The following is a 24,187-nucleotide window of genomic DNA, read 5'->3' on the forward strand; positions in this document are numbered from 1 at the left end:
CACGCTAACAACTGTCCACCATTTGTAGAGCATTAGTGTCACGTATTCCAAGAGAACTACCATAGCCGACCGGGTTGAGGCTTCCACTGACACTGAACCAATAAACAAGTCCGCTGTGAAATTGCTGCTCATTTTCTCTCTGCCAAAAGCTCGGTTTCAGAAAAAAAGTACTTCTACGCAGGGCCAGGCGCTCACTGACTCATCAGTTCATAAAACGTCATTGCGGTGATTATGAGTCGGTCTCAAATTATATTACTCGTAGATATATAAACTGTTTTCATCAACGCGGGTGTTTTTTAGTCATGAGGCAACGTGCAGCCTCTCCTCATAAAAACACTCTGAAATATATTGATTTTGACATCATTCTCATTCCTATGTATATTACTAGCCGGATGTTCCTCCTTGAGGCTAGTGGTTCCCAATCCAGGTTCCGTAATAGGGTGGCGACACCCGTGGTACGCTTGTAGTCTCTTTCGACAAAACGGGCTACCTTTCTTTTTACTTTTTCAATGGTCTTAGGGTCCCACACAGCAGCGGCATATTCTAGGGTAGAGCATAGTGTGATATATGCTGATGTTGCCTTTGAACGAGATGGACAAGGCTTGTATGACATGTATGAAGAATCTACTCCATTGGTATAGGTGTATTCCCTATCTTATTAAAGGTTAATTACCCATGAATAAACTATCAAAATTGTACCAAAAATAAGGCTCGCTTGTATATTTTTGGTTGTACACATGTACCTAATTGGGTTTAATGCTTCTGTAATTTTGTCCAACTATGCACGCCACTACTTTCGAAGTACATGCCAAGACATGATAAACTTCCGTCGGGGTAATTACCATTAACATGAAATACGGACCGTGGCCTTGGCCAGTCCTTGGGGTTTTGTCAAATCGTGACCGGGCAGAAAAATCTTACCACCGTTTTGTCATAAAAGCTTACGAACTGTGTGAAGGCCACATGAGAAAGTGAATGAATTCTTACTTTGTAGTCTAACTTCAGGACTCTTCTTGCCATTGGGAAAGACACCGTGAAGCACTGATGGACGAAAGAGAAGAATTTCTTGCCGCCGTACACAGAATAATACAGCAGAATGAGGTTTGCATTATACATATATCTTGCTTCTGCCACAATTGGTATTCGGTGTGAACGTCAGTGGTGTTATCCTGTGCCAGTGGTGTCCTGGTATACATTTATGTTGCGCCAGTAGTGTTTGGCTGTGCTGTGTCTGTAGTTAGTGTTTGGCTGCCAGTGCGGGGCAAAGTTATTTCTATTACTTTATTTTGTATCGTATTCCATTAAAACTCGTTCTGAACAAGTTTAGTCGTACCAGTATTAATGATATTATCAGTAATCGGTCGTCTCCCTTTTTTAATCTCATTATAGGAAGAATCCCGTCTGCAAGAGTACAGCCTCCATCGTCCATACTCACCGAAACGGTCATTAGAAGTCGCTGTGAAAATAGCAGTTCGTAACAAGTGCTCAAACATGGTTGATCAACTTCTCAATTCATCTTTGGAGCAATTCGAAAAAGAATTCTTGTCCAATCTCCTCCCGATCGCATACGACAATTGTGATGTCACTACAGTGAAATTACTGCTCTCTTTCGGTGCTGATTGGTACAACGGTATCGACACATACCGACGAGTGTGGCTGGATACCAAGACAAATAATCCAGAGATAATGAAATTGTTTTTAGACAAGGAAACCGGCCAAACCTTCTCCAAAACAAGAGGAAAAGATGCATTAGATATTGCTTGTAGTATTGGAGCGATCGACACAGTCAGATTCCTTCTCAGGAAAGGAGTTTCTGTGTCCTGTGATGCCAGGACTGAAGAAGGAAACTATCCTTTGTTTATTGCCTGCGAATTTGGACACGAAAGCTTGGTAAAGCTTTTGATACGTCATGGCGCAGACGTGAACCAATTTGATTCGCGTCTCCGGTACTGCTGCCCTATAAATGTGGCAGTCGAGAGGGAATCTCAGAGGATTTCACAGATTCTGCTGGACAAGGGCGCAGACGTTAATTCCTTCACTCGGATTGATCACCACGGATTGCGGGCAGTCGTGTCACCTCTGATGCAAGCTTGCAGGAAGCGGAATCTGCCGATAGTACAGCTACTCCTCCGTCACGGTGCAGACGTCAATTTGAAGAACCATAACAACAAGACCGCTTTACATATTTGCACGGATGATGGCTCATCACAGCCAACATGCCGCAGGGAGTGCTACAGTGGCTATCACAGTGATGGCTTCGATGGTGTCGCCAAGTCAGCCAACCCCGAAATAGTGAGGATACTCCTAGAATATGGCGCAGACCCACATAGCGAAGACTCATTTAACACAACACCATTGGAAAGAGTATTATTGAAAATTGAGCGAATGATGTTGCTCGTGGCTAAACGGAGTGGCAGTATGGCGAACCCCGAGTTCTTTGTTATTGCTAGTCTCCTGTTGAAGGCTGGTGGTTACAAAGAGGAAAGACCACAAAAATCTCGCTCAACACTTCGCAGAAGTATCAAACAATTCATGCTGATGACGCCCGATGGACATCGCCAGGCGTTTCACAACAAAACAGACAGTTTTGTTTCCCTCGTGAAGACTGGAATACTGTGCGGAATGAAGCCCGGAGTGAAGGCTATCCTGGAAAACCGCAAGGACACCCGAGACCGAGAAAAAGCTCAACTTGAATTGGAAGGCTGGTTGACCGACTGGTGGAAAAACGGACTAACTCTCAAGAACCAATGTCGCCTCCAGCTCCGACGTATGGTCAGGTTTCCGCTTACTTCTAATGTTTGGTCAGAAGACATCCAGTTACCTCAGCCGCTCAGAAAGTTCATTGTGTTTGAACATTTCTAAAGCGCCCTCAATGCAAATTGATGAAATATGAACCTTTAATAAACGCTATGATGAGCGCTTTCTTTCACGAATACGACATAGATTTGCTACTGACCTCTTAGAAGTGAAATATAGTATTGATTTATATATTATTTAAACATGTTTATAGAGAAGACAAAGTTGCATATACGCAATCACGAGCCCTCCTATGCAGGCTGTCACTTTTTTCCACAACTGTGGGGCCTACATTTGGCTATACGTTAAGTTGTTGTATAACGTTCCATCTAATACTATATTAACACGGCGCCAACATGATAATTTAGGTATGTTGTATTAAAAGTGAAAGTAATTTTATAGTCAAAAATAGTCAGTGGTATTTAGTATTAGCATAAAGTAATTGAATTGAGATGAATACCGGTATAATTATCATAACGATTCATCACTCGCCGGGATCAATCGGAACAGTTAATAAATGTATACATTTTTATACCATACGTTGGGCCATTTATCATCCGGCCAGATCATTTTACAATTTGGCCTTCACTGATAACGTAACGAGGACCGCCAGAGGGACAGTGAGAGACTCTTACAGAGGCATCGTCCAGAAAACAGACGGGACAGTTAAGGAAGAGGCGGCGATCAGGAGTTCTCGCTTTTAAAATGCAATTCTGATAGACAATCTGGTAAGAAAACAAGAATGAATGGTCATGAAGAATACAAACTAGTACTTGTTAGTCCCAAGCGAAATTGCGCATGTGAACTATGCGAGCACCTGCTGGTGAATATCCTGATAGGGCATAGTCCAACAGAGGTGAATAAACTACTGATTCATCGGAGAGACTTCCATGTGGAGAGTGCAAGTATCCAATGGCCAGATTTGCATTTTCAGTCCTTGGGCCATCGGCATGATCGGAGGACAATCAGCCCATATATCATGAAGTTGTTGAAGGAGTTTGGTGCAGACCACCATTCATTCTATACAACGCCGTTAGAGAGAACATTGCTGGACATTGAAAGTCTCATGTACGCCGAGGCCAATGAGAAAGATCAAATGGTCTATCTAACCGACATTTTCGGTATTACAAGTCAGTTGCTGAAGTGTGGTGCTTTCAGATATGAGAAATGCAAGGGCGCCCTTTCAGCCCTCAGCAGAATTATCAAGCGATTCATGCAAATGACGCCTGAAAGACTGCGCGAAGTGTTTTCAAATCAAGAGCAACTGGAGCATTTCGTTAGTGCTGTTAAGATTGCGATACTGTGCGGCATGAAGCCAGAGGTGCGAACCATCCTGAGCTACTACAAGGACACCGAAGACAACGATCAAACCCAGCTCGAATTGGGAGGCTGGCTGGCGGACTGGTTAACGAATGGACTCTCTCTCCAGAACCAGTGTCGCCTTCAGTTCAGACGTGTCGTCAGGTATCCGTTAATTTGCAACATTTGGTCGGAGGAAATCCAGTTACCGCAGCCACTAAGGAAATTTATTGTTTTTGAATGATCACCAGGAATGATTCAGTGTTTCTTTATACATTGTAGTTGATGACCTAAACTTCGGTGACATGTTCGACTGAAAACCCGGTTCTGTGCGAATACCCTAGGAATACCTAATGATGCGTCTTCATACTTTCCGCCTTGTTCTGATGCTATATGGTATTCCCGCAGTGCAAATACTTAAGGTATTTGCACGCTTCATGATCATGAATATTCAAACCAACCCATCTGAACATGTACATGTAATAAATGACAACACTTGAATCCCACATTTGATAGAAATGCTCTTCAGTCTTTCTCAATACACATGTCACCACTCAATGTATCAATTTGTAGATCACTGATCTCGCCAACTAGTCGTAAAACAGGAAGACAAACAAAAGAGTGCTGTGAGGAGTACATGTACATGTACTATTTATTTCTAAAAACCCATTCAAATTCAATTTTTGGCCACCATATTTCATTTGGACATTCAATGCAAGAGAAAATAACTAAGCTCCATACTACACTGGTTCTGCTGATCACAGCAAACAACTGCTTTACCTGATGGACCATACCGGCTGTGTACATGCATGATTGGCCAATTTTACACAATTTTAAACTCCAATCTAGTTGCTATGACATGTACCTTGGTTTTTAGCCCCAAGGCTAGAAGGATACACTGGCAGACACTGGTTAATACAGAATGTTATTTCCACCATATTCCTTCCTACTCCAATGCAACATGAGTGCTTAACAACTTCTTCAGGTAAAACTCTCGGTTTGATTTATGCCACTCAAAATATGGGACCTGGAAATCAAACATAATAGAGCAAATTATAAAACAGTAAATTTGGACAAGAATGTGTTGCTTTTCTTCTCAGGTCATTACTCCCTAGTAAAAACTCTCCTGCTACTTACCTCAATCACAGTGTACCCCAGCTTCTGCAGCTGCCTTCTCTTCATCACATGTATGCCTGAAATCTTCCTGGAGTGACCATAGTCTGTCTGGTAGATGTGGTAAACATTTGGTGAAGCACAGATCAAAACCAATCTGAAACCAAACATGTCAATGTACATAACAGTACAATGTAAAATTGGTAACGGTCGAAGATCAGAACAACGGTCAGCAGTGGTAGTTCAATCAGATCTAAGCTGAAACCACAAAACAGGTCATTAGTGGTACATCAAGTCATATCTAAGCTGAAACCACAAAACAGGTCATTAGTGGTACATCAGGTCATATCTAAGCTGAAACCACAAAACAGGTCATTAGTGGTACATCAAGTCATATCTAAGCTGAAAACAGGTTGTCATGAGGGGTAAACAGAGAAAAACCACCTATGTTTAAGCCAATCTGATATCAAAACTGGAGGAGTCCGTTTTACTGCGACCATGGCATACCTTTTGTGTCCCTTCCTCGCCTGCTCCCTGTCAACCCATTCTGACAACTGACATATCTTCTTATCTTCATCCACCTCCATTAGAATATCTGAAGGGAACAGGAAATTATACATACTTAAGAATCAAGCATATCAAAGTGAGCTATCCTTGCATTTTGGCTGTAACTTTCTTACACCAATGGCCAAGTCGAGAAATATCTGAAGTTCAGGATTGACTTTTAAAATAAGCCGACATTAGGGAGGTGAATGACAAAATTATGTAAAATTACCAGCAGTCTGAAAATGAGGCAAGACAAACGCTAACTCTGCCACAGGGTCACCGCCAAACAACATCTCCAACTGTGCCTGGATATCCAGTAACATCTGATCACGATGACTCAGGCGTCTCTTCTCATGGGGAAGCCGGGTATTCTTCTTGAAATGAGGATCCTGGAAATGTAAAAATAAAGAATTTTATTTGTCAATCCCTCACTTCATGCTACAAGAAGAATGCCTTACATGTATGCTTCACATTGAAATTTACCAGTACAACTTACATTTTGGACTTTGTTTATCGTATCTGAGGGAAGTCGACAACCTGAATAATCTGGGCATTCAATCTCCATGGCCTGATCAAGGACAATGAGCTCACGAAGAGGATCCACGTTAGACTTCTCTGAAATGAATAGAGAGGAAATGTAGTGAAAGATACTGGAATACATGTACACTGTACACAGAATTAGTTAGTTACCGGACATGCTGGTATCGTGAATCCTGCTTAAACCTTTCCACTCTTTAAGAATCATCTCTACTCCTTAATTTTGAGGTTTCATGGTTTAAAAAGTTGAATTGAAATTAAACTGCAGAGGCTGAACCTTGGTGCACTTCTATTGTTATGGAGGTGCCGGGTCCGAGGAACGGTCTCTGGCAGTAGTCCAAATGGATTGAATTGCAGCTTACAAAATATGAAGACCCATTAGCGCAAACACGGATGTAGACCCTTACATCCTTGACGCTAAACATACCAAGTAATAGCTTTCTGTACGATGGGCTGAGACACTCGTTGATCAAGTCATATGGGTAGATTTCAACATACGCCAGTCCAGTCAGCGCTTGAAGAAGACATCGAGGGAAATGCATGAATTCAGCTCTCCGATCACTGCTCTCCAACTCCTTCACAAATATTGCATAGAACCAGTCTTTTTCTGCCAACATTGCTTGGAAAGAGGCACAACGGAAGAGGAAAAATGAGATATCCTTCAGTCGCCACTGACCTAGTCCTGTTTTGATAGCACGCTGACACATAGCATCAATTAAGTTATGGTCCATCATCCTCAGACTGTGACACAGACGAAACAAGTTCATGCAAGTGCTATTATCAAATTCCTCAAGGCGCGGGTAGAGGTTTTTCATTATGTTTCTAAAGCTTGTCCTAAGGCCATCCTGCAAACCAACATCTCTGCTTAAAGAATAGTTAACGCATTTCATTAATGATACAATGCCCATTTCATGCATGGTAGGACTATTTGTTTCAAGCCTGTCCAACATTTCGCCAATAATCTGCTCCGACCTTATCAAGTGCTGTGATCTGAAGAACCCAAGGCAGGCCACAGCCAATTCGTCATCGGTGAAATCGCGGTATATCCTCTCAAGTTTGTCTTCTAGTTCCTGAAGAAGTCCTGGATCAGAGCTCTTGAACAAACTCAAAAAGTACAACAACTGTATGACATCTTCTTTAGTCATGTTCACCACTTCTGATTCAAGTCTTGAATAAATTTCACCTGGTACAACCTTGGTGTTGAAAATGCAAAAGAAGTTCATGATGAAGAGCAGTTGACCTTTTGACCAATTTTCAGCTTTTTCAGCACATTCCTTCCTTATTTCTGAAAGAAGTTTCCCACATTGTTCTTTAAACTGGGTAGGGATTTTTTCCCAGTATCCAAGCTGAGCTATCAGTTCCATGAAACTCATAAGGCAATCACTAGTGCATTGTGACAAAGTATTAGTCAGGATATCACAAAACTCCCAAAACAGTGTGGACTGATACAATGCATTTTTCGCCTGGTCGGAGAGTGAAGACAATTCATTCAGGACACCTAAAATACGATCAGGGTCAGAACTGTCGAACTCCTCCGAATGAATTTTATCCAAGGTAGAGTGAACCACTTCATTTGCTTCTATATTATCGTGGCCACTGATTATTCTGCTCTTATAGCCATCTAAAGTTTCAAGGACAGAGTGCGCATAATGTTTCTCGCTACCATTTTGAATTGGCTTTATGACAGGAGTGCCAAACATGGAGTTCGAATCAGAAGAATAAAAGCAAACAGAGGAGTTTACGACACATCGATGCGGACCAGGACAGTTTAAGGACCCAAGTATTCTTGTCTGTCTAATAATAGGCTGAACAGAAGTCTGAAGAGATCTCCTCAAACAGGGTGAAAACCCTGATATAAGACTAAGAGTTCTGATGCTATTCATGACACTATCGTCTATCCTTCAATCATTTACCCACCTGGAATGAAAAAGAGATGCAGCAATTAAATACATTTTGATACAGAATAGTAGCGAGACTGGGGGGGGGGGGGGGTGGAGCATGGCCAAGGCGTAAGTAATGTATTCAGTTCAAGGACTGACACAGTGGTGGCGCTGTGAAAGCAGTGTGAATGTCAGAAAGGAAAAGTTGTGTTGGGAATGAGAACATATTGAGCGTTCTATTCACAATTGTAACATAAATCTGATGTACAAAGCAAGATGGATTACTGAAACGCCTGTGCCTGTGACCTAGTCACGTAATTTTGGAGATTTTTTCGAAATAAAACGAAAATTTGACGAAAATGGACCACCACGTGCAACGGGTTGCAAACTTTTCTCTCCTCCTTCAAGCCAATAGCGTGTTCGATTACTAGCGCCGCGCTTGCGCGAGTAAGCGCCAGCGCGTTCTTTTTGGTACTGCTGCCAGGTCCCTCTACACAATTAAATTTTACATACATTCCCTGTGCAATCTACATCTATGTACATACATTTTCCTGATTTAAAAAAATTCAATGCCGTGTTTTTGTAGTGTAGTGACACTGACACTGAATATTTTCTTTTGCAGAAATTACGTCCAATGGATCAGAAAACAGTACTAAGCCTGGCTGTAGGCCTAGGCTGTGGTGTGTGTATAGGATGGATTCTCAGGGGACGACTAAGATCTTCTTCTGTTGCTGGTGCTGCAAAATCTGCTGCTGAGGACTTGGTGAGTTGTCAATTTGCTAACTTAGTGCTGTGTAGTTTAAAAACCGACCATCCTAAACAATGTCAACCTGATTAAAGTCCGGTTTAAAGTCATCAAAATAAACTATATCAGTCATAAACAAAAAAAGTAGATCTTTATTACATCACATTTCATGTAAAGTGCTGTGCATGACAATTCAATTGCTGTCTAAAGCAATGAAACAATTATGAAGCTGACCAATGTATTAAAGACACATGTAAGAGAGGGGATTTGCATGATCAGTTACCTTTTCTTGGAATAATTTATAAGTCACTTTTGTATCTTATTTTAGGTGGTGTCTATGAGTGAAATACCTGGAGAATTCAAAATGGTATTGGTGGTGAGGACCGACTTGAAGATGGGAAAGGGTAAAGTGGCTGCCCAGGTGAATATATTTATCTAAAATGACTCAATGTGAAATGTATTGCTAGTCCATCTGAACAGAAATAGTTCATCAGGTAATATCATTCAGCGAAAACTTGCACCGACAACCTACTCTTTCCCCAAGGTAAAACGTGGCAAAATTGTTCAATGATAACTGAATTTATTATTTCCTTTTCTTCCTTTCAGTGTTCTCATGCAGCTGTGAATTGTTGTCAAAAGTTACTTCGTTCAGATGCACAAGTTCTTCGACAATGGGAATATCGTGGACAAGCAAAAGTAGTTCTAAAAACTGATACAGAAGCATCATTGTAAGCACATCCTTGCGTTTCTTGTGGCAGTCAAAAAGAAATATCATGCCTAAATTCATCCTTCAAAATTTTACATGAAAAGCTTCCAGAATATAAACAGTGTCATCATGGCTTCCTACTATGTTTTGATTGATATCCTGTAGAAAATTTGTCAGTTTGCCGGTCGTTGTTACAACTGACTCTCCAAGGGCAAGTTTTACCATCATCATCTAAAGCGTTGTGGCCTTTGTGGGTCTGCATTTTACATGTACGCACAACAGGCGAGTTAGTATGTATAAATGCCATGATGTCCCACTCTTTTCTTGTTTACAGGTTAGAATTGGCAAAACACGCCAGAGCATTAGGACTAACCGCCGCAGTAATCCAGGATGCTGGGAGGACACAAATAGCACCTGGTTCAAAGACAGTTCTTGGAGTAGGACCAGGGCCAGCTTCACTTGTAGACCAAGTTACAGGGCAACTAAAACTTTTCTAAAATAGATACAAAACTTAGAATTTCTTGGACTGTCAATTAAAGAGACACTTCCCTTGAAACAACAGTCCCTCACAAAGTACAACTTCCATTAAACTGTGTCATGTGACATCCGGCTAAGACTGTGAATCCACTATCGATCCACTCTGGTTTGACTTTGTTAAGTAAACACTTTGATTTTGTTAAGGAAATGAGAACAAGCTTCACTTCCAATCAACTAGTTGCTTTTAAAGTTTCTTTGAGTAACGATGGATGGAGTCTAGATTCTGATTGATGATTTTCAGAAGCATTATGTCAATGATGGGGCAATTCAAAATTTATGTGATTTTCTAATCACAGAACTCAGTGAGTGTACAATGTATTTTTGAATATTTTTTATTAAAATATTAAAAATCATATGCGGTTTTTAATGTTTGTGAATTACCCCACAGCTTGTCAGCTAAACCACAACCATTCTAAACTTGGACAAACAATCTGCCATATTTGATGGAGAAACATCACTGTCATTCAGTCTCTTCAGAACCACACTGATATTCCCACAACGAGAGATCTCTTCAATCGTCTCAATCATACTTTCCTTGATATTGCGATTGAAGTAAATGTCAATATGGACTAAAGATGGCGCCATTGCCAAAAAGTTCATAATTGCATCTTGAGTTATGAGCTGAAGGTTGGAAATATTAAGATACTGTAAGTTGGGGCAGTACTTGAGAAGATGATGCAGTGTCGTGTCTGTCAGATGTTGGCATCCTGTTAGATTGAGGGTTTCCAATTTGGGAATTTTCTGAAAGGAACAAACAAGACGATAGTTTGATATCGATTTGAGTCTCACAACTCTACCAGCCACACCATATGTAGTGTGCATAATGTCTTCTTTCAAGATAACTCAACCTGAGCATGACCAGAAATGTTGTCAGCTTATTGTTTCTACTCAAAATCATGCTTGTGCGAGGTGGCTTTCACATGTACCGTAATAATCTTCCAAGAAAGTTTCATCACAATTGAGCTGCCCTACCAGTTTTTTTAGCTGCATCAAGTACAGTCAACAAGGCACATCCACCAGTGTAGCACCAGCCTTGTTTCACACTGATTATGACATACTGTCTAGACCTACCTTTAAAAGTATTTGTGCAAGATGATCTGTCATGAGGAATCCGCGGTTTTTTAAGTTGAGGAACTTGAGGTCTGGACAACGGTTTGCAATCAATTTGATTGTGGCTTCAGTGATGTATACCCCCTCCAAGTCTAAATTCTCAATGGCTGGACCAAGGATACTTCTCAAGGCAGGATTGTTGAGTTTCTTTTGACGTTTAAGTCTATGGATGATGTACCTGAAGAGTAATCATTATGTACTAATACAACGATCACTGGAGGAAGTCACCAGCATTTTGAAATAGAGACAGCCTCTCGGAGATGCATAGGGAAAATCCAGGTTGAAAATCATCACTACAAACTTCAATTAATTTGATCACCTTGTCTAGCTGTCCTTGATTGAAATGTCAGAAATTGATGTAACACATTGTGAGGAAAGCACCCTTACGTGAGTAAATATTCATCCCAGAAATCCTTCAGGTCATAGTCTTTGATATTGGTAGTGATGGTGCTGAAACAAGACTCCATCAGACGAGGCACCTTGGTTCCTTCATGATTGATATTCTGGAAGGATAATAAAAGAGACTGCTATATGTGTTTCAGGTACTGATTAACAGCGAAACAAAGACGGGACAAAACTCACCCTTTCAAACCTCCTCAGGTATGCAGCCCTGACAAATGTGCAGCCTTTTACAGTCTTCTGTTCATATCGTTTTTTGCCTCTGTTGGATATACCGTTCTTAACTTCTTCCAAGACCTCTGTTTCTGTATGGTGCCGCATCATATGTGTGCCTAACAACTCTGATATTTTCACAAAACCTGCAAGGGATGGACTAAAGTACTAACATCATAGTCAAGTGAGTGGTAACGAATAGATCTTAGATTTCGTTGAATATATTTGTAGAGACCTCACATTTTAATTAAGAACACTTTCACAAAATAAATGAAATTGGCCAGACCTGACATTGTGCCATCTCCTCCAAAGGCTACCGTCTCCTGAAGATGATAGAGTTATCACAGCTTACTCCTCTCATCAGTCTTGTCACGAACTGTCCCATTCCAGAAGGTAACCTGGTAGTTGAGCAGATCAGTAGAGGCCAAGGAGTTCCCAATGATGTCACAACCAACTCTAAACTTAGTTCTCACAATGCTATGTCCCAGAAGGACAACCTTCGAGGGAAGTATTGTCCTGGCCCTGACTTACCCTCTCCGTCTACTGTAAGGCCATTCTGTATGGCACCATATCGCAGCATATATGCCATCCTCTTCCCCAAGGCCAAACGAGTCTCTCCATGGAAATTGGCACAATCAGTCTTTCTCTCCATGACCATTGGCCGCTTTTCTCCCTCCATTCTTAATCTGTGTGTTGATATTGTATCCAAGGAACAGTATCAACTGGATGATAACTATTTTATTCACGAGATTTTCCTTCTCATTCACAACTACAACAAGCACACCACTTTGAAGTATTGGCTACACCACAGCATATACAGGTTGGCCACTGTTCTGTGAGATTGATTTGCGTCACTTTAGCTAAAACCTCCGATTCCTCAGATCTAGTAAAGTGTCAGTGAATAAAACACGACATTAACTGTAAAGATTCATAATAAGTACACAATGAACGAATTTCACAACAGCTCGTCAATTCTTTATTCTGCTATATTTTTGCATAAAAGTAAGTTCTTCGGATAATTGTGCAATGCCAATGGCAGAATGACTTCGCGTCCGTAAACAAACAAAAGAGCAATCAATTCATTATGAAAGATTGTGGTTGTCGTTTGCGCAATTCCATTCTTGCCGTTGTGTGAACGAATGAACGAATGCAATTCCATTCTTGCGTGAGAACGATTGAACGACTTTCACAACAGCTTGTCAATTCTTTAGGTCTCATTAGGGAGTGTTTTTTTTATTCATACCGTAAACAAACAAAAGAGCAATCAATTCATAAAAGGTTGTGGTTGTCGTTTGTGCAATTCCATTCGTGCCGTTGTGTCTATCCAATGACGAATTGCGTTTTTGGTCTCCATTCATTGGTGTCTTCTTGACTCATGAGGCCAAGGTATTTTGTTGCTTCATAAGATATCCCATCCTGGTTGCAGTTATTGCTTGCACAATTCAATCTCCATTCAGGACGTCAATACTGACATGAACTCCTCTAATCCTCTTAGGTTACCAGGCTGTTTAGACAAAATTTATCTTTTTATGAGAAAAGAACTCGCAACACAATGTCAGAGGATTTTGCATATAAGTTTATTTTGAAATGCATACCTGAATATACATATTGACAGATATTATACATACAGTCTGGGAGCTGTCAAACCAAATATACAAACAACACTGCCCATATCAAGATTTGCTCCAAAATTCAGAACTAATTGCTAAAAATTGCTTCATCACTTTTTGGTGGGTTAACCTCTTGAACAAAAGTGTAATCATACCAATAAATGCCTTAAAATATGAGAATACTTGCATTGGTAAAACCAAGAATGAACACAATCATTACACGGCCAATAGTTGATACAGGCCGATATCAGCAATATCCATATCAAGAATTAAAGAACCCAAAGGTGCATAGACATACAGGTATATACAATTGTCAATAACTATTCTACAACAGCAACAACTTGTAGTGCCAACTAACATGAAGTTTGTAAGAAGCTGACCAGATGACCTACTGGGATTGCATATCGTAAATCGAGAATTTTGAAGATGCCAGAGGAAGGCGAAATAGCCCATATTCAGTTATGGTAAACAAAATCACATATTTGTTGCATAATTGCAAATGCATTAGAGCTGGAGTTTTCACGTGTTTTAAAGTTTGCCTCCCATAAAACGCAAAAAATAAAATGGTGGCAGATAGGAAAATAACCAGGCCTACCACACTGAGAAGCAGAGGATATTGAAAAAGTAAGAAAAACATAACAAAATTTACACAAAATGTACATATCTACATGAGCAGTCCTCTTTATCTAACCTTAGTGGCTCTGCCTTTGATAATTTTGAAAATGTCCTGCAAAATAATTTCCTTCTCAGAATTTTCAGAAAACTTTCTGATGACTACATTTATCATATCAAAGAAGAAAATCTATACGCCTCGAACCACATGGCTATCTACATGTACATGTACGTCAGCAAATTGAGGGTATCCATGAAGTAATGTCTTTCAAAGATGAAAATGACTGAGAATGATAAATAATTGAAAACAATAAGATGAGTGGGACGGCACTGCATCAACAATCACATTCACTATCTCTTGTCTCATTGAGTGGGATATTAGGAGCTACTTTAGGTGGAGTCTGGAAAACATCTACGGGTGGAGACTGGAATGCATCTTTAGCTGGAGTCTGGAAAAGAGACAGTATTTAGAACCATTGGAGAGAAGGAACAGGCAGGAGCAGCAACATCATAAGGGGACATCACAGAGATGTTTGGTAACAGCAGTATGTATAAAAGTTAATCCACAACCGAATACGCCATGACAAGAAAACCATTTGCAAGATAAACTTTTTTAAATTAACGTTTTTAATTTCTTCTGTCCCCAGAGGCTGGAAAATCACAAGGCAATGATACTTTACGCGTCAAATAGGTCTTTCTGTCCAACCACACAAAATCTTACAAAAAAGGTCAGACTGCCGAATTACATAGTCAAGCAAAACATTTTTGAGATGGTCGCTAAAATCAGTCGGAACTATTTACCGTACCTCAGGATATTTTCCAACAAATGGAGGTAAAGTCGTTTTTTCGAGATCTTCCACCATTTGCCGAGATTCTGCCAGGAGGCGATGGAGTTTACTGGTGGGAGACAGCAGCTGCAAGGGAGATCAAAGTTAGATAACATTCAAGATGCAACACAAATTATGTAAATTCCACTGTACTTTAAATATTGGAACCATACAGATAAAACTGAAGTAACAGTAAAAAATACACACCACTTTCGACATATTTACTAGAGAATATTAGAAACAATGCTTACATTTTTTGCAGAAGGCAGCGTGTACTCCTCGCCATCTGTCACCGATGTGAATGATGTATCAACACTTCTTGGATTGCCATCGTCGATAGAGCTGAGGAAGCTAATCTGTTTGATATCCAAGCCCTGGTCATATGATGGCATACCATGCTGATCCAGCGATGACTTGGACAACCCAGAGGTGGTGTTGTAGTCATCTAAGACACTGTCACTGGAATGACAAAAGGGACAGGGTTCACTATGATAATCGGCAAACTTTTTGAAACTTACATGATCTTGAGGCTTGCTGAATCTCATCGTCATCGGATGATGGGTTTGAGTCTTGCCCACGAGTTGTGGCCTGACTTTACCTCATTAGCCTCTGTGATCTTGAGGCTTGCTGAATCTCATTGTCATCAGATGATGGGTTTGTGTCTTGCCCACGAGTTGTGGCCTGACTTTACCTCATTAGCCTCTCCAATCAGTTTACCTGTGGCTCTCATGGCACAATTCAGCGATGAAATTATCTGCATGTATATGAACTTAAGTATTCACGGCTTTGCATCAGGCCACCTGTCCCATGAAATATTTGAAAAAATATCCTCCTTTCACTACAGCCACTAGTAACCACAGCAAAGTCAATCAATACAAGTTTGAATTCACATTTTAACAACATGATTTATGTCAATTAGGAAATAACTTACGTGGTATCATCAAATGCCGCCTTTCTGTGCTTTGCTAATAAATCCTTGGAACTTTCCAAATTAAGATGAAGTAGTGACAAATCTCGCTGTTGCCGCTCATAAATCTGGCGTAGATTACCAAGCTCTGCGTCAGCTCGCTCCTGCTTTGACTTCTGAAGATCAACTAGCTCATCCTTCCGTTTCTCCCGCTCAGCTGAAATATGAACAGAGCATAATGATACATTCGCAAATCAACTGAAGATGCTGGTGTAAAAAGGTGGTCAAGGAGCCAGATCTTCTGTTTTGAGAACACTGGTCAATACTACAATGAGGCTTATTGAAAATGCATTAGGACAACCAAAGTTCAGATTTTCACACTGAGTTCTTCACTCTCCCAGCAAATACATTACACTGAATAATAGTAAGACAAAATATGGAAAGAAAAAATTCTCACCTGCCAATTCCAATTCTTTTTTCAGTTCTTGAATTTCTGATTTTAGTTTTTCAGATTCTATAAACTGTTCTTCATTAGCACTTCTATTGGAACCAAGTTCACCTGAAACAAATAAGGGCTCATTAAATAGAGAAATATGGCAATCTCATTGTGTGAATAATCCTGGATATAAGGGTGATCCAGATGTAGGTCGACTACTTAAACTTGCCGGGAGGCTTGTAATCGCAAGTATAGGAAGTGGAACAATAGCCAATTCTAAGGTAACATTTCAAACTTATTTGGAGCAGCACAAGGAAGGTAATCCGTTAGAAAAAATGCTATACAAACACTGCATGCCACACCTATGACATGTGCTTATTACAATGACTGTGTACTATAACAAACAGATGAAGTTATGGTTAGTTTAGTTACCTCTTAATCTGTCGACTTCCTGGCGAACTTCTGAGTGTTTTTGTTTCCATTCCGACGCCTGCCGTCTTGCTTCCGATTCCTTTTTCTGATGTTCTTTATTATGCCTGTCTAACCTTTTTAACTTTGCACTCAGATCTGAGATGTGATCTGACGCTTCGATGAGATCCTTGTCCTTCATTTTGAGCATTGTTATAAGTTCTTGTTCCCTGGCTTCCAACTGTCCAATAGTACTACACATCTCCTTCATGGAACCTGTCAAGCTGGCATTCCTTTCCTGAAATGATAATAGTTTGTCATGAACACACCTAGTCAGTTTCACCATATCCACGCTTTCCAATCTGGCAACACAATCAAAGAAATTTGGTGCAAAAACATGTTCAGTTAAATGGAATTTGGTAAATTGAAGAAGAAGCCAGCTGACATGGAAAACCTCAGTGCTACATTGAAGAAGCTAGCTGAAATGGAAAATCTCAGCACTTGGTACATTGAAGAAGCCAGCTGAAATTGTCCCCATGGAAACAGATGAAAATTTTAGCTCTATTCATACTAACCTGGGATTCATGTAATTGCATGGATGCTTGACAATGTTGTTCACTGAGTTTCGACAGCTGTTCCTGTGTGCACTGCAATGCAGTTGCCTTGTCTTTGTCCTCAGACTCCCTGGCCTTCAGTTTGCCTTTCAGAGACTTCACCTGCTCAGACTTGCTGGAAACCTCAGCTGAAGTGAAAGATTTAGATAATGAAAGCTAACTAGAATGTTCTTTACGCATACTAGTATTGAATACAATAAGACCAACTTCATTGCATTTGTGACATCCGTATGAAGCGACTAAGCCTGTCGCACATGCACACTGTCACTATCAAAGTTCTGAAGATCGAGTTACCACACAAAGTTTGGTAGCTCACAATTAACGCTTATTTCAAATTGCCCTCATTCCATATTGGATTCTTCATATAGATCAGTATTTTATGCCATCACCATCACTTTGAATTGTGCATTTCTTATTCCTGCCAAACTCCTCTATATTCCACACCCAATTCTACTTACCATTTAACCTAGCACATTTCTGTTCCAACGTAAGCACCCTTTGTCTATCCTCTTCCCACGCCAACATCTGACGTTGATGAGCGGCGACCATATCGTTCAGCTCCCGATCCCGATCCTTCAGCTCCGTGATCAGCATCTGGAGTTCCTGGCGTTGTTTTTGTATCGTACCATTCTCCAACTCTGTACCAAAAGGCTGCAATGGAGAATTAAAACTGAGTTGTCTCTGTACCTGGTGGCCATACTACTACCAAGGTAAGCAAAAGACCCCACGTGAAGTGGGAAAGAATGATATCTCTCACGTCACATAGATGGCATCACAAAGGGCAATAAACTCAATCAGTGCCCAACTGCAGCCGCCTGCAACAAGTGCCAACACAGAAAACAAATAACTTTGTTAATTGGCCTCACCTTAAGAGCACTGAGTGACTTAGATAATCTTGTTGGACTGGTCGTCCGTAGCGGTCGCATACTTGATGTGACAGTATAACGGCTGGCATGAGCGGACGAGATGGATGGAGGAGCACCATTGTTGTATGAGGATGGACTGGGATAACTGACGGCAGGATTCGTCACCTAGAGTGAGGGGAAAATGAATATAAAGCATTCAAATACAACCGACTTTGGCACCTGGGTGCTAACTGAACCAAGTTTCACCAAAAGATAAGGACATCTGATAAGTTAACCCTCAGGCTCAACAGTAGTACACAAAAGGAACCGGGGTCTGTCTGAGGAGATATTTTCACTCATTCTCTAAATTTTTCAATTTTCTCTTTTATCACACCTAAAACCTGAGATCAAAGATTCACACATACCAGTAAACCGTTCTTGATGGGCGTACTGTGCTTGGGTTCATGGTTGGTGGTTTGGTTGGCAGCTGAAACAAGAAATCAGTTTAATTAGCAATGGTAAAGTTAAAACTTAAGTTGTAACAGTTTCAGTGTGTACAGTATCATACAACTTTAGAATGTTGTGATGTGACAACAGAATCTGATTTTATCTAGCTACATATCCCTGGAATCAAAGGTCATAATGAATAAAACGATGAGCACAACACCAGCATGCAGAATTGAAAGAAGACACACAAGACAAACCTTTTTCCCTGGATTTAGTCTCAGGATTCTTATCAGTTTCCATCCTTGTTTCCATAAGCACATTTCATAAAACACTTAACCGTAACCCTCAAACTCTCCAATTATCAAAAGCACAAAATAACCATAAATTCACAAAATCTTCTCAATCTAATTCATAACAGATATAAACAGGATCCACCAGATACAGTCCTTGCCACGCACTGATGAGTCTACAAGATAGATGAGGACAATTCCGGCAGACATGCAATCCCAAGAATACTGCCTTTGTTCCGCCACACTTCAGGACATCTGCTGTCAGATCCAAGGTCTAGATGCAAAAAGCTTAAAGAATGTATATGCAGCACTCCCTGGCCACTCAAACAACTGTACTAAATCCCTGTGACCACAGCAACTGACAGAACTGAGAAGGAGGGCTGAAGATAAGTCCAGAACTGTGCATAAACCGACCAATAAGCTGCTTAGAAAAGCCTAGGGGATTTGCCATAAACACCTAGCCAGTCACCGTAGATTGATTCATTTGTTCAAAACAACTCAAGCTGATCAGGAATTTATTATTCACAAATCCAAGGCCCTCTGCAGCAGCACATCTGCTTCCACCAAACAAACACTGAGCAGAATAAGTTAATTAGGAGGCTTAATTAATGCAATTAACTTTAATATTAATTACATTATTAATACTTTATCATCATTTCAATATAGCATATTTTTCATTCACATTGCATTCTAGCCTTATTGACAGGCATTCAGACAACAGCATATTTTCATGTTGCATGGACTACTACATGTCATAGAATGAACCAACACACGCAATCCACCAAATAATAAATGAAAAGCATGTTCTTGTCATTTCTGATACATCAGTACAAGTTTCTTGCATTTCGCGATATTAATGACTGTAAATGTAAAGTGACGGAAGGAGACTAGGACTGTAAACAGACCAGCTTGGGAGTGTCTTTTCTCAAACATCACAAATGTCAATGAGTCACAATGTTACAGCATATCACAATATATAAACTATAAATTGAAAGAGTCTGAGACAGATTTTAGAATATGAATCTTCTTTGAATTGGTCCATGGCCATATCCCATGTAGTGTTCTGAGAGGAGTCAAATGTCTGTCTTAATCAAAGAGGACTGACTGGCACCATCGTCCACATCAGAGGGATATCGCAAAACCCCCCACCAACCCATTTCAGGAGTTCCAGCCCCATCACCGACATCAAAGGAATATCTTCCAACAACCACTGTGCATGCCAATCTAGCTGCTGCCAATGAGTATGAGCAACAGGCATCATGAGTCTGGTCCCACCCAAGTCTGATTGAAGTAATCAAGCTAATTGACGCTCTAAAGTAATCAATATTGAGTGGGCTATAGTTTGGACAGTTGTTGAAACAAGCTTTGATCTTTCAGTGTACTCTCCTGGAGTGACAGGAGTGGAGACATGAGCTTGTTTGGATGCCAGTTTTAGTGTCTGGCCAGAATCCTGAATCCAATTGGCACATCAAACTAGAATCAATCAACTCTAAAACTTTTTCAAACCCTTTAATTCATTAACTGTATCAAAGTTCAAACCTCTTTGCCATACCAATTTGTGCGCCAACAATGAACTCAAGAACAAATAACCATAAATATATCGTATTTGTTCATACTTACTGTAACCGAAATGATACTCAGTTGAACTTGTCAGACATGAGGAACAGACGTCACTCTGATTACACAGGCATCCCACTTCATGAAGCTGACCACTAACAATCATACACTCTTCACTACACAACATACAGTTCTGTCGGCATTGTGCTTGGTGTGGTTCGTACTTGACGTACCATATGTCCACTCCGCTGTCTATGAGAGGACTGGTCTCATCACAAACTGACTCGGATATCGAGGATTGACTCATTCTATTTTTGAGAAAATATCCAAGACAATGAAATAACTTCACTTCCTTTCCACAAGGATATTAACTGATGCTTCTTCAGTCCCTTCAAGTGACCAAATCAAACATCAAGGCTCCAAATAAAACCATTACACTCCCAGGGTTTATCCATAACAGAGTGACAACATGAGAGATGTCACACAATCAATTGGAAATCCAACACAAATGACTTAAATCGAGATCCAAAAATTATGCATTTAACATGGATCGCTCACATGAAATATTGATGTGAATTTAAAACTCCCTGACAAAACAGAATCATAAATTATCTCAAATACTGAAGTGACACTGCCGATCAATTTTTGGTCATTCCATAACGTTTTTGCTTGTAGGTTGACTCATACTAAGTGTAACTGACACTGTGAACAACATAACATATTGACTGCCAAATGTTACTGTAGACCATTTCTGTATGCAGAATCAGCATAGGGCATTCACCATCACTACACAATGACACCATTTGACAAATCACAGGATTATGTGTTTTAGATCATTTTTACAATTCCACGTTAAGCTGATTAGAGGAGATTGACTCAATATCTCATTTGAACAGTCATGCCTAATCCTCTAAGTGGTTATTGTGATGGGGAAATATCAAAATGAACCTCTGTCAAGGACACTATCAAGGCTGACCAATAAACTGATGGGAGTAAGCATGAGATTCTGTATTCTTAATACTTTTTTCAAATAAAGGTTGGGATTATCCCGAGTACGACAATAAGAAAAGCAACCGACTCTCCATGTCACTGGCTTGCTGGGAGTTCAACAACAGGGATCTGGTATGAATCAGGTGTACCAGCCTTTAGACTATTTGAGATCAGGATCATGACAAAGGAACAGAATTCTAACAACAGTCTAAGTCTGCATTGACCAGTGAACCTTTTTTGCAAGATGCTTTGAATGCAACAGACAGCTGCTAATGATGTTTAATGCACCAGAATGATAGTGCTAATTAGACTTGCATTTAATGGCAATTCTCTTGCAAGAGGTGCCAATTTTACAGGTGCTCAATGTAGTGTTATCACCGACACGATGATGATCACAATCACAACCACAATGGATCTGACAGTTTCGTGTGTATACCTCCAGTGATGTGATAGGATGTGCTTTTTATGTTCTTTTGTTCTACTTCTAGGTTCTAATCTTTCTGCTACATTCAGTTGTCAACGCCAGATCACAAGAAGCCATTGTCACAGCTATCACTGATTGTGACATCACTGTGTCCATATCAACAGGTCAATGAAATATGACTAAGCTTAATATTTCATGGTATTTACAAACTCAATCAATACCTGATCTCTGCTAAATCTATACTTGTAATGTAAGGTTAACAGTACAGATTAAATAACAAACAGGATGCAACAAGCTGTTTGTAAGTTACTTCAATTCAAATTAAACTTTTGAAGTAATCTGCAAGTTTGAGTGGTCAGGCCATTCAATATCAATAGCGGATGCATGCTAAATACATAGCGAAAAACACATTATTTCTGATAATGATAATAACGGAATACAAGACCTGCCTTATAGGCCTTTTTACACGGTGCTGGTTCAAGACAACCCTCCTGAACCGTCACGAGGCGTGTTCGGTTCAGGACGGTTCATTTCGCTTTTATACGGGGACGGTTCGACGATCTGGCCTCGATCCGGCTCCAGGCCGGTTCGTCACTAACATCGTCAATTGGTGGCGCTGATCAATCCTGCTGGCGGTGGAGCTACGAAAATATCACAACAACAAATAATACAAAATGGTTTACGATGGCGCCGGTGAGATGTAGAGTTTTTGCTTTGTACACAGCATTTGTATGGAAAGAAAGCTCTTGCTCTCGATAAATTGAAGATTTCACAGCAGTTTCTTTCCGCGGAAAATTTCATGCCAGGAACACGGCAGCTATTCCCGCGAATGACGTCACGCGAGTACCGTGTGCAAACCGGCTCGGAGCCGGTTCGCTTTTACACGCATAAATAAACCCTCCTCCACCGGCCTACACCGGCCTGCACCGACCCGAGACCGGCGATCGGAACCCGCCTCGGACCAGGAGGGTTCAGGACGGTAGGTTCGCTTTTACGCGAGGGAAAATAAACCGGCTGGTATCTGAACTAGTCTCGATCCGGCTTGAACCCGCACCGTGTAAAAACGCCTAACATTACAATAGCAATACACATGTATGCAAATGCAAACAAATTACAAACAATTTTGTTTTGAAATTGAAGCAAACCGATAAAATTAACTCTACTGAAATGAACCAGCTGACCGGCAGTATGATGCAGATAAAAAGCTTTGATTAGAATTAAAACTGTATAGCAAATGCAGCAAAAAAACTTAACCACATGCAGTTTGACAGTGCAAGCCAACCACTTCAGAAACTATACCAACCTGAATAGATGTGTTCATACTGTATTGGGCTATGCCCTAATGAAATATAAAAGTGACATTTTAAAATAGTGATACTGGCAAAAGATGCATTTGGCATAGATGTCCAGTAGAACCATTTTTAACCCCGGACCTGAAAATCGTGCTAATCATTAATGTAAACATTTAGAAAATTTTATTGTTGGTGCCAATAATGCATTTCCAGTGGGGCCACTTGTTTCCTTCTTCAATGCCCGCTGTTTTGAACTTCTGAATCCTGCATCACTAAAGCATCATTCATGAGGCTTTACTTGTTATCACTGGGTCTTTCTCAAAAAAATAATATTAAACTGTACTCACTAATATTTGCTGAAAACATTGGATAGAGTCTATCTTCGACATGATTATGATCAAGCAAGGGTCTGTTACCAGGGCTTCCATGGTGTCCATTCAATAGTCGATTACCACGGTTACAAGGTCCATTAGCGGATGTGTGTTGATGATTGGCATCCATTGGTCATGATCTGAAATTTGATATACTACGACATATGTACTCAGCTGGTGCGCGTGCATGTTGTGGGGACTTAAAACATTGTAATTACACAATGTCATGAAACAAAGTAACACTGTGTTCTGTCGGACGTTGAAGAAGACTCAAGATCCTAGCAAATAACAATCAGGGTCAGGCCGACTCTCACTATGGCGCAGCCGGACTACCATACTCAACACTTACCAAGCTACAGAGTATGCCTAGTTAACTATGAGCGCAACATTAACAAATTGGGTCAGGGTATGCAACTTTTGATCAGTACTGTATAGTGCATATGTACAGCAAAGGGATACCTTCATGTTGACAAAAACACGACACTTTGAACACAACTACCACCTCATCACTAGAAATTGAAACGGTAGGAAGTCATCTAACGGTTTCTGTCATCGAATATTACCTATGTGCACAAATCATATACACGATCCTGCCGAAATAAAGCCGTATTTTGATGGAATTATCGGTTTTTCTATTTCGATTTTGCCTCTCGCCTCGATTGGGCTCTTCGCTCTG

At 40.5% G+C, this 24,187-nt stretch overlaps 5 protein-coding genes across 9 annotated transcripts; 2 read left to right on the forward strand and 3 right to left on the reverse strand.

Annotated features, from left to right (window-relative positions):
* Positions 1-1,491: 1,491 nt before the first annotated feature.
* On the forward strand, positions 1,492-2,862 carry LOC135483045 (ankyrin-1-like). Its single transcript, XM_064763545.1, has one exon. The coding sequence runs from the start codon at positions 1,492-1,494 to the stop codon at positions 2,860-2,862; it is 1,371 nt and encodes a 456-aa protein (XP_064619615.1).
* A 554-nt stretch (positions 2,863-3,416) lies between these two features.
* LOC135483221 (uncharacterized) lies at positions 3,417-8,611 on the reverse strand. 2 transcript variants are annotated; one of them, XM_064763884.1, is made up of 7 exons: positions 8,478-8,611; positions 6,719-8,208; positions 6,251-6,369; positions 5,984-6,143; positions 5,716-5,803; positions 5,233-5,365; positions 3,417-5,122 (listed from the first exon to the last, which is right to left on the reverse strand). In XM_064763884.1, exons 2-7 carry the CDS (start codon positions 8,172-8,174, stop codon positions 5,042-5,044), a joined length of 2,037 nt encoding a protein of 678 aa, XP_064619954.1. In that variant the 5' UTR covers positions 8,175-8,208; positions 8,478-8,611; the 3' UTR covers positions 3,417-5,041. The 2 variants fall into 2 exon arrangements, with proteins under 2 accessions (XP_064619954.1, XP_064619953.1); XM_064763883.1 differs by having other exon boundaries at positions 8,457-8,611.
* Positions 8,612-8,618: 7 nt separating this feature from the next.
* On the forward strand, positions 8,619-10,512 carry LOC135483223 (peptidyl-tRNA hydrolase 2, mitochondrial-like). Of its 2 annotated transcripts, none has more exons than XM_064763888.1 (5): positions 8,619-8,642; positions 8,794-8,934; positions 9,245-9,337; positions 9,523-9,644; positions 9,957-10,512. In XM_064763888.1, exons 2-5 carry the CDS (start codon positions 8,806-8,808, stop codon positions 10,117-10,119), a joined length of 507 nt encoding a protein of 168 aa, XP_064619958.1. In that variant the 5' UTR covers positions 8,619-8,642; positions 8,794-8,805; the 3' UTR covers positions 10,120-10,512. The 2 variants fall into 2 exon arrangements, with proteins under 2 accessions (XP_064619958.1, XP_064619956.1); XM_064763886.1 differs by lacking the exon at positions 8,619-8,642 and adding an exon at positions 8,644-8,708.
* On the reverse strand, positions 10,502-12,904 carry LOC135483222 (F-box/LRR-repeat protein 2-like). Its single transcript, XM_064763885.1, has 5 exons — positions 12,413-12,904; positions 11,852-12,027; positions 11,657-11,772; positions 11,231-11,447; positions 10,502-10,900 (listed from the first exon to the last, which is right to left on the reverse strand). The coding sequence occupies exons 1-5, from the start codon at positions 12,558-12,560 to the stop codon at positions 10,556-10,558; spliced, it is 1,002 nt and encodes a 333-aa protein (XP_064619955.1). The 5' UTR covers positions 12,561-12,904; the 3' UTR covers positions 10,502-10,555.
* A 553-nt stretch (positions 12,905-13,457) lies between these two features.
* Positions 13,458-24,179, reverse strand: LOC135483224 (coiled-coil domain-containing protein 62-like). 3 transcript variants are annotated; one of them, XM_064763890.1, is made up of 13 exons: positions 24,075-24,179; positions 23,488-23,651; positions 23,152-23,187; positions 18,566-18,627; positions 18,162-18,326; positions 17,754-17,946; positions 17,257-17,423; positions 16,706-16,979; positions 16,295-16,396; positions 15,862-16,054; positions 15,182-15,389; positions 14,910-15,017; positions 13,458-14,552 (listed from the first exon to the last, which is right to left on the reverse strand). In XM_064763890.1, exons 2-13 carry the CDS (start codon positions 23,639-23,641, stop codon positions 14,439-14,441), a joined length of 1,776 nt encoding a protein of 591 aa, XP_064619960.1. In that variant the 5' UTR covers positions 23,642-23,651; positions 24,075-24,179; the 3' UTR covers positions 13,458-14,438. The 3 variants fall into 3 exon arrangements, with proteins under 3 accessions (XP_064619960.1, XP_064619961.1, XP_064619959.1); XM_064763891.1 differs by lacking the exon at positions 23,152-23,187; XM_064763889.1 differs by lacking the exons at positions 23,152-23,187; positions 23,488-23,651; positions 24,075-24,179 and adding an exon at positions 20,498-22,140.
* Positions 24,180-24,187: the final 8 nt, after the last annotated feature.

The sequence above is a fragment of the Lineus longissimus genome, chromosome 2 (genome assembly GCF_910592395.1).
Source record: "Lineus longissimus chromosome 2, tnLinLong1.2, whole genome shotgun sequence".
Lineage (NCBI taxonomy): Eukaryota > Metazoa > Nemertea > Pilidiophora > Heteronemertea > Lineidae > Lineus > Lineus longissimus.

Coding starts and splice junctions, on each gene's coding strand:
- LOC135483045 (XM_064763545.1), top strand. CDS start 1,492: ATGGTTGATCAACTTCTCAATTCATCTTTGGAGCAATTCGAAAAAGAA.
- LOC135483221 (XM_064763884.1), bottom strand. CDS start 8,174: ATGAATAGCATCAGAACTCTTAGTCTTATATCAGGGTTTTCACCCTGT. Junction 5,366..5,715: donor GCGAGGAAGGGACACAAAAG/GTATGCCATGGT, acceptor GTTTGGTTTCAG/ATTGGTTTTGATCTGTGCTT. Junction 5,123..5,232: donor TGGGGTACACTGTGATTGAG/GTAAGTAGCAGG, acceptor TTTGATTTCCAG/GTCCCATATTTTGAGTGGCA.
- LOC135483223 (XM_064763888.1), top strand. CDS start 8,806: ATGGATCAGAAAACAGTACTAAGCCTGGCTGTAGGCCTAGGCTGTGGT. Junction 8,935..9,244: donor AATCTGCTGCTGAGGACTTG/GTGAGTTGTCAA, acceptor ATCTTATTTTAG/GTGGTGTCTATGAGTGAAAT. Junction 9,338..9,522: donor AGGGTAAAGTGGCTGCCCAG/GTGAATATATTT, acceptor TCTTCCTTTCAG/TGTTCTCATGCAGCTGTGAA.
- LOC135483222 (XM_064763885.1), bottom strand. CDS start 12,560: ATGGAGGGAGAAAAGCGGCCAATGGTCATGGAGAGAAAGACTGATTGT. Junction 12,028..12,412: donor CCTTACAGTAGACGGAGAGG/GTAAGTCAGGGC, acceptor CATCCCTTGCAG/GTTTTGTGAAAATATCAGAG. Junction 11,448..11,656: donor TGGGATGAATATTTACTCAC/GTAAGGGTGCTT, acceptor ATTACTCTTCAG/GTACATCATCCATAGACTTA.
- LOC135483224 (XM_064763889.1), bottom strand. CDS start 20,741: ATGAGTCAATCCTCGATATCCGAGTCAGTTTGTGATGAGACCAGTCCT. Junction 17,424..17,753: donor GAAATGTGCTAGGTTAAATG/GTAAGTAGAATT, acceptor CTTTCACTTCAG/CTGAGGTTTCCAGCAAGTCT. Junction 15,390..15,861: donor GCGGCATTTGATGATACCAC/GTAAGTTATTTC, acceptor TTGTCATTCCAG/TGACAGTGTCTTAGATGACT.